This window comes from Dicentrarchus labrax, unplaced genomic scaffold (assembly GCF_905237075.1).
Source record: "Dicentrarchus labrax unplaced genomic scaffold, dlabrax2021, whole genome shotgun sequence".
NCBI classification, from domain to species: Eukaryota; Metazoa; Chordata; class Actinopteri; family Moronidae; genus Dicentrarchus; species Dicentrarchus labrax.
Window position 1 is genome coordinate 11559445 of NW_026136708.1, and position 8325 is coordinate 11567769.

At 41.5% G+C, this 8325-nt stretch overlaps 1 protein-coding gene across 3 annotated transcripts; it reads left to right on the plus strand.

Moving 5' to 3' along the window:
- Positions 1-431: 431 nt before the first annotated feature.
- Positions 432-6751, plus strand: zc3h14 (zinc finger CCCH-type containing 14). 3 transcript variants are annotated; one of them, XM_051409476.1, is made up of 17 exons: positions 432-578; positions 965-1007; positions 1099-1213; positions 1329-1369; positions 1495-1666; positions 1790-2111; positions 2227-2390; positions 2607-2707; positions 2787-2945; positions 3228-3305; positions 3471-3633; positions 3786-3991; positions 5054-5192; positions 5293-5432; positions 5539-5621; positions 5787-5917; positions 6516-6751. In XM_051409476.1, the coding sequence occupies exons 1-16, from the start codon at positions 543-545 to the stop codon at positions 5895-5897; spliced, it is 2073 nt and encodes a 690-aa protein (XP_051265436.1). In that variant the 5' UTR covers positions 432-542; the 3' UTR covers positions 5898-5917; positions 6516-6751. The 3 variants fall into 3 exon arrangements, with proteins under 3 accessions (XP_051265436.1, XP_051265435.1, XP_051265437.1); XM_051409475.1 differs by having other exon boundaries at positions 5787-5893; XM_051409477.1 differs by having other exon boundaries at positions 2230-2390; positions 5787-5893.
- Positions 6752-8325: the final 1574 nt, after the last annotated feature.

Sequence of the window (8325 nt, forward strand, 5' to 3'; positions counted from 1 at the left end):
TAACTTTTTTCTTAAAATCCATGTAAAGCAAAAATAATTTGTGAGTTTCCTACACCAAAGAAACAAGTGTTATTAACCATCCTGCCAAATGTGAATGTTATATTTATGTTATATATATGTATTAAAATATCTGAAATAAAAGAGTATATGAAATTAGTTTTTTTTCTCTATTGTTTTCCGTGGATCTTGACATATATTGTTTGTCTCATTTCTGGGAGGGGTTTAATCAACTGCTGATGTATTTGTGATTTTATTAGTTTTTTTAATGATATTTTTATATTTTAAATAACTTACTGTAATGCTTAATAACCCATTTTGCAGTACTTTAATATCTGGAATTTAAAAGTTGAGATAATAGCCGGATAATAAAACTACAAAAAAAAAAAAAAAATAGCTAGATAGTTTTGTCCCTGCTCGGCTTCCTTCGTCGACCACGTGAGCATACGTCACATTTGTCTCTGCCTGTTAGCGTTGTAGCTGAAAAAAAAAAAAAAAACAGCTGCTTCTTTTATAACTTTTTGTATTTGAATAAAACGACAAACATGGAGATCGGGACAGAGATCAGCAAGAAGATAAGAGTGGGTACCTTTACGGGCTCAATATGAGGAATTTAAAGCGAACTTAAAGCCTGGTAAAGGCTACCGTAGCGTAGACGTTGCTAGCTAGCATTAGCTTGCTAGCTAGCGCATTTTGTGTGTCGTGCAGAATGGTAACAAGGTTTTTATTTACAAGGTCGGGGCAGGGTGGGCTTTCTCACTTTCTAACGTGTCCAGCAGACATTTAGAGACGTTTTGTTTGTTTGTTTTTAGCTAACTTCTGTAGTAACTATACGTAAATGCTAAGTGGTCGGGTGTTGGGTAGCTGTAGCTTTGGAAATGAATGGTATCAGTGCAGCACGCATGCTGTCCATGATTTATTTAGCTTGATATCATCTAATCTGTGCTCTACTTTTGGTCTGTTTTAGGCTGCTATCAAGGGCAAGCTTCAAGAGCTCGGTGCATATATTGGTAAGTGAATAAAATGCAGGTCTTGTTGCTGCTTGGGAATCCAGTCAAACATTAAATGTTACAAGTATGTTTCCCCTCTTTACGAATTCAGATGAAGAGCTTCCTGACTATATCATGGTGATGGTGGCAAACAAGAAAACCTCACAACAGATGGCTGATGATCTTTCCCTTTTCCTCGGAAACAACACTATTAAATTCACAGCCTGGTACGACCAAAACAAATTCCTGCCTTTTGAATTTCCCATTGTTTTTCACCTGTAACACTGATTCTCAACACTACTCTCTTCTTGTTGTAACGTGGGTTTGTTGATTGATTTTTAGGCTACAGGGTGTCCTAGAGAAGTTAAGATCTGTTGCAGTCGGTAAGTTAGACGTTGAATGAACGTTCACGATTTTCTACACTTTTTAATCAGCTAGTGACCCTTAGTTTCAGTGTCTCTCACAAGCTGCTGTTGTCTTCCTCCACTTGTCTGTATGGTTGTTACAGAGCCTGCGTCCCTCAAACATCAGCTCCCGTCTGACAGTGCTGCTGTGATCGGGAAGAGCCGATCATCTGTAAGTGAAGACAGTAGACCAGAGGAGGCGAAGGTGCTGGCGGTGTCGAGCTCCCGCTCTGACAGGACTGAGGCACGTGTGTCCAGTTCCGCTCATGAAAGCAGGTGCCAGATGGAAAGCTTTAATTATTTTGTTTTGTCCTCATGTGCCTGACATTCACTGTTTTGTATTTCATCGTCTCGAGCAGCACACGTGCAGATTATAACACTTCTTCTGTTTGTTATCAGGAGAGGCTCCTTGGAGAAGAGTTCTTCTCGACTTACCTCCACTGTTAAGCCCCTCATAGAGCTGCTCCCCTCAGAGGCTGTTATTGACATCAAACCAGAGATGGATGATGATCTCATTGCTGAAGACCTTGTGGAATTAGGCCCCAACCACGGTCGAACACGCGGTGCAGCTAGTAGACCCACGGCTGAAATCTACAGACCGGGTCAGAGCAGGTTTACATCAGTAAGCTCTGTGGAGACGTGTCGATCCACAGAAGGATCCTCTCACAGCAGGCAGCAGGACGGCAGAGGCAGCAGAACCTCCAGAACCGGATCCAGTAAGGTACGATTCAATGAGATGTATACACAAATGATCTTTTGCGATGCTCACTCTCTGTTGACAAATTGTCAGACAGGTTAGGACCTGTAATAACAATCTTCTGCCATCTTTGGTTCAGCAGGAAGAGTTGTCACGAAAGCGTAAGGCGCCAGTAGCGAGTTCAGTGGTCCGAGTGAACCGAGCAGCAGAAGAGGACAGCGATGACGTGGAAGAGGAGGACACGGGCTACGGAGGCAGAGGCCTGTCCAGTAGAGTGTCCCTACCCTCTAAACCAGAGCGCAAGTTAGTGTGAATCCCTCATATGATGTTTTGAATGATTATATGGTAAACATATTAGAGGGAAAACCAGGATTGTAATTCAAAACTATAATGACTTGTGATTAGACTTACTTAAAAGGAACAACAACAGATAATCCAGCACTGACTTCTGTTTTGAATTACGGGTCAGCTTACATTCTTTACTGGGCTTTAACATTGCTATTGTTTCTTTTGTTTCAGACCTACTCTCCCTCCAGGCAAGCAAGCCAACAGGAATCTAATACTGAAGGCCATCTCTGAGGCTCAGGACTCAATCACCAAAACCACAGCCTACCCTACAAGTACGTTTAACGTGTTACCATGAACGTCTCAGTTGTTATCGCCACTTTCATTACACTGACCTCTCTTCCCCCCTCCCAGTACCACAGAGACAGACTGTTCCCGTGGCACCTCGTACTCGCTTGGCCAGCAGTGATGAGATGACTGCGGCCATCCAGCTGGTCCAGGAGCACCTCCACAGCCTGGCCCCCAGGGTTCAGGCCTACACCTCCACAGAGCTACCTCCCTCCAGAACACCCGGTACGTGAAGAGTATGATTAGTACAGCGTGTGGGGTGCCTTTTGCTGATCACAGCTTTAAACACACGAAAAGCCGGAATCATAGTTTACATACTTACTGTTTAGAGAGGTAAACTAATGAACTAAATATTAAATGTTTTCAGTATTTAAAGTATTAGGATAACTGGGAAATTGCCACTGACTCTATTATTTCAAGTGAACTAACATTCAATTTTGTATGTTTTTTTGATGTGATTATTATTCTTTGTGTGTGATTATTATGTTTGTTACATTTTCTACCCAGCCCCAGTGAGATCTCTAGCTTCACGCCTCCAGTTGGAATTACCAGAGAGCAATGATGGAGGAGAGCAGAGTGACTATGGTGGGTGTTGTTTGTTCTATGGGCCAACTTTAGAAAAGTGCAACAATAAAAGTTTTTTCTTACAAATTTAAAAGTAGTAACTAATGATAAATATCCCTAAAGACGCTTAATGGATCGTCTTCATGCATTTACAGTGGGATGTGTGTGTTTGTGATGTACCTCTAGGCGTTGAGGTCGCCACAGGCAGTGAAGCAAAGACTTTTGACACCCGTTCCTTCATAGTGAGTCGACCGCAACTACAAGAACCTCAAGCCAGAAGCCAGCAGCGTCTTCAGTCTTTAGGCAAAGAGGATGTCCTGTCTGCATTGCCACGCACTGTCCAGGCCAGGTATGCGCGCACACACACACACATACACACATTATAAGAGTATGCTCACAGATCTGTCCATTTATAAATAGGCCTTAAGTGTGTGCGATTATTGATTTGTCGTATGTTTTATTTTATCTTTTCTGCTCTGTGGAATTTCCCTCTCACACTAGTAAGGAGAGGGGCGACTCTGCCAGCCCCAAGTTCATAGTGACATTAGACGGGGTACCGAGCCCGCTGGGGAATATTGCAGACTGTGAGATGGAGCTGGAGGACGTGAGACCGCCCACAAAGGTCACGGAGGCGACCGTCCACGTCAACAGAGAGCCCAAAGTCAGCATCCTTCACAGACTACAGGGAGGAGTCCCATTATCAGAAGGTGTGGGGTCTGATCACAATAATTCTCTACTGTAGTTTGGTGTAATACCGGAATGATAAATACTTCATTTCTATCGCACATTTCAAACAAAGGTACAAAGTGGTTGCACACAAGGTTGTGTACTGAATTAAAGCTTTTGGTCACATCCCTCATATCCCTTTAATGGTTCATACAAAGTTTTGAAAGTTTGGAAAATTCTTAATTTTAACTGTTATCCTTTCAAGGTTAGGAATGATTGAATTTGAATATTCTCCTTGAAAAATGTTGGATTTTTCAACATAATCTGGTGTTTAATATCACTCGTTTAAACCAAAAATTGTTTACTCGCCCTTCATGGGGGAAGGGAGTCTGGAACTACAAGGACAGAGTCATAGGGAATGAGCTTTAAAAAACAAAAGTCTAGGAGCTTAGTTATTGACCGTTGCACTATTAAAGCTGAGTTGAACTAAATTAGCTGACTGCACTGTGATGAAACAGCACATCAGTGCTGGTGTTTATGTTGATGTTTTTACCAAATTTATGAAAATCTGCATTTTGTGGGTTCAACACATCCTTTATTGTTTCACCCTGAACCTTGTTACGCCAATGCTGAGATAGAATCAACCATTTGCAGTTACTCTATGTCATAACATTCATATAAAAAGTGTCAGAGGATGGCAGCCCACTTCCCCCAGCTTTGTGAAACCCCTGTACTCATTTTCGAATGTATACTGATCGAGACACATCTGCAATCATTTGTTCATTCATTCTAGGGTGAGGTCCTGTGTCCTCATGATAAAATTGACTGTAAATCCACATTTTAAAACGCTGCAAATCCACCCCTGGCGAGTTTGCATCTTTTTCACCTTTTTTACTCCTGATGAAATTATTGTTATTAATTATAATCAAAATATAAAATCAAAGTTAATGTGAACAGCTGGTAAAATAAAGTAATATACACTGATTGCTTTGGGCCATAAAGGGAACTTTTTTTTTTGCATTTATATTAACAGTTTAGATGTGATGATAAAGGCTCAAAAGCCTGGCTGTATGAAACCTTTACATTCTGTCTTCTCCTGACAGCTGATGTGATGGACATTGAGATGGCGGAGGACGATGCCGTCCCTTTAAAGAAACAGAAGGTGATGGAGCGCTGCAAGTTCTGGCCGGTCTGTAAAAGTGGAGATGAGTGTGTGTACCATCACCCTACAACACAGTGCAAGTGAGTATAAACTGAAGACATGATGGTGGAGCTTTAATCACTGAACACTCACTCAATCGTTTTTCATGATTTTTTTTTATGTGTTTTTGTTTTTCTGCAGGACTTTTCCCAGCTGCAAGTTTGGGGATAAATGCCTTTTTGTTCATCCTAATTGTAAATACGACGCCAGGTGTACCAAGCCAGAGTGCCCCTTCACTCATGTCAGCCGCAGAAGCACAGTTGCTCCCCCGCCCAGGCCAGGTACTCCTTCATTACCTCTGTGATCCAGCACACACTTCTCTACCTCTCTCTGCCCACAACACAGTTTTGAAAAATGTATCTCTAACTTGACTCTTTGTGGTCACAGCCGTGCAGCCAGTGCAAACCACCAGTGTTTGTCGCTTCTTCCCAGACTGCAAGAAGATGGACTGTCCGTTTTATCATCCTAAGGTAAAACCTACAGATGTGGAGCTTTGATTCTGTAATTGTAATCTGAAAGGCATGTATGATTTAGATTAAAGTGCAAGTGCTTTAGTTGATTTTTTTTTGCACTTATGCTTCCAGTCAAGACATCCTGCAGAAGCCCTTTCAATATATTGTTCCTCTCATCTACAGCCTTGTCGCTTTGCGGCGCAGTGTAAACGATCCGGATGTACCTTCTACCACCCGACCACATCTGTGCCTCCGAGACACGCCCTGAAGTGGACAAAAACACAGAGCAGGTGAACACATGGGAGTTATACAAAGTAAATGTCACATCATACTAAATTCCACATTTTAGCCTGTTGACAGAAGTATTTCCTGCATAATAATTTTCTACAAATAAAAACATTAAGTGACTACGTTTTTAAAAACTGGTCCGGTATTGAGTGAGAGTGCTGCAGCTGCCTGAAGGGTTGCAACATAATCCTACAACTTGCTGCTGACAGGCTCAGATTGTTATGGTGTTTAACAACATTATGGAAAGGATCTCTACAGAAATACACCTTTTTGTTCAAGAGTAAGATCATTTTTGAAACCGTCATTATATCTCCTGTCGTTAAAAGCCACCAGACTCCATTGGCAAAAACGGTAATTTTACCTCAGCACAACACTGGAGTGTCTGGTCTACTGCTGCTTCAATCAGTTTGTGTTATTGTGTGACTTTGGTGTTTTTGTTTGTTTGTGTTATTTAGTGAATTTAACACTAACAAACTAGACCAGCAACCCTCGTGTTCTATGAGTTAAAATTACTGGGCCCAGGTTAAGAAATACAGATGTTTCCCTTCAAGGTTGAAATGCAGCTTATAAAGACATTTGTATTTCTTGCATGTACTAAATGCTGTCTATCTTTCTGTCTCACAGCTAATAAAGTCCTGGGATTCTGCCAGAAGTCTGATGACGGTTAACATGTTAACCTGTGGAGCTATGGAAGATGTTCTCTGTCTGTGTTGATGGATTTTCATTCAGATTTCACTGTTGTTTCATTTTATTTTAAAGTATCGTAAAGACAGATTTTTAAGAGAAGTGTTTTGTAAGACGAACTGTCAGATTTTCGCTGATGCTCTCAGAATATTAAAAATACTCCACAGTGAACTTTACATTTGTCTCGTCTCATCCTTTCTCATGTTCTTAACAATGTTGGCTTGTGGAGAAAGACTGATGGTCATTGTTTTAATATTTTGATTAAATAATGACCCAGTCAGTAGAGCTCGAGGATCAGATCAGGTACCAGACACACACAGCAGCATATAGCAGATGATAAAGCACAGAACATAGAACCAAAGAATAAAATGTGCACGTATATTAAATAGAAAACAATGTATATGTAATGTATTTAATTCACTGTTTAAGAATGAAGGAGTTGTTCCCTACTGATAAAGCATGCTGACACACGCTGATGAAACCTCTTACAGAAATAAACTGTACTGACTTCATCTTATGTACAAACACATCCAGTGAGGCTTTGTTTCAGCTGCACACTGACTGTTTCCTTCTACTGAAATAATACATTTTATCTACACAGCAGATTGAAAAACAAAGGTGGCTGAACCCCGATTAGAAATGTGGAAGGAAAGAATAATTGATGTAGAACAGAAAATGTCAGAATCATATTTATCCGTCACAAGAATGTAACATTTGATTGCATGTGATGGTGATCGGTTTGTGTGTTTGCTGTCTGTGTAACATCATGATGGAGGCGTCAGAGTGGAAATGTTATTTTCTGTGGTTATTGATTTATTTTTGCTCATTTCAACTCCAATCATAAATTCCTGGGGACGAGAAGTCAGACAGTCCTAGTTTGTGTTTCAGAGAAGAGACATTATTAACTAACTTTATTTTAAATAAATGAATGATAATAGTTGAAATGACATTCTGGTGCAGTAGAGAGACAGTGATGTAATGAAACTGTTCAAACAGGCAGATCAGCAGATTACACTCAAATATTATTAAATATATAAACATATAAAATATAAATAAACTCTGTCGGTAAAATATAAACAAACAAACAAACAAACAAACAAACAAATAAGCTTGTTTTAGTTTTGAGGCTTTATCAACCTTCATCAATGCAGCTGCAGTTTGTTTTACGCGCTGCGTGATGACGTCACATTAGTCCAACTCAAAAGCCCTGTGAGCTCGTGAGTCTGTCGCCGGGTGCGGTGGCGCGCGCCTGTAATCCAAGCTACCGGGAGGCTGAGGCTGGCGGATCGTTTGAGCTCAGGAGCTCTGAGCTGCAGCGGACTATGCCGATCGGGTGTCCGCACTAAGTTCGGTATCGATATGGTGCTCCTGGGGGAGCCCGGGACCACCAGGTCGCCTAAGGAGGGGTGCACCGGCCCAGGTCGGAAACGGAGCAGGTCAAAGCCCCCGTGCCGCTCAGTAGTGGGATCGCGCCTGTGAATAGACGCTGTAGTGCAGCCTGAGTAATACAGCGGGACCCAGTCTTTTTATACTCGCCAATAAACTGCTCTCACTACACACACACTCACACATTAGATCTTTACACCACACTGCAGCTTCATCACTCACTCTTCATCTTCTTATTCCATCAAACATCTTCACAAACCTGCTGCTCTGCTCGTCCTACACCGCCTCCCCCTGGAGGACACCTGCAACTACAGCCTGCCGTTTTACTTGATAGATCACAGAACTGGGTTGGCATTTCTGGTAC

Coding starts and splice junctions, on each gene's coding strand:
- zc3h14 (XM_051409476.1), top strand. CDS start 543: ATGGAGATCGGGACAGAGATCAGCAAGAAGATAAGA. Junction 1,214..1,328: donor ACTATTAAATTCACAGCCTG/GTACGACCAAAA, acceptor ATTGATTTTTAG/GCTACAGGGTGTCCTAGAGA. Junction 2,112..2,226: donor CCAGAACCGGATCCAGTAAG/GTACGATTCAAT, acceptor TCTTTGGTTCAG/CAGGAAGAGTTGTCACGAAA.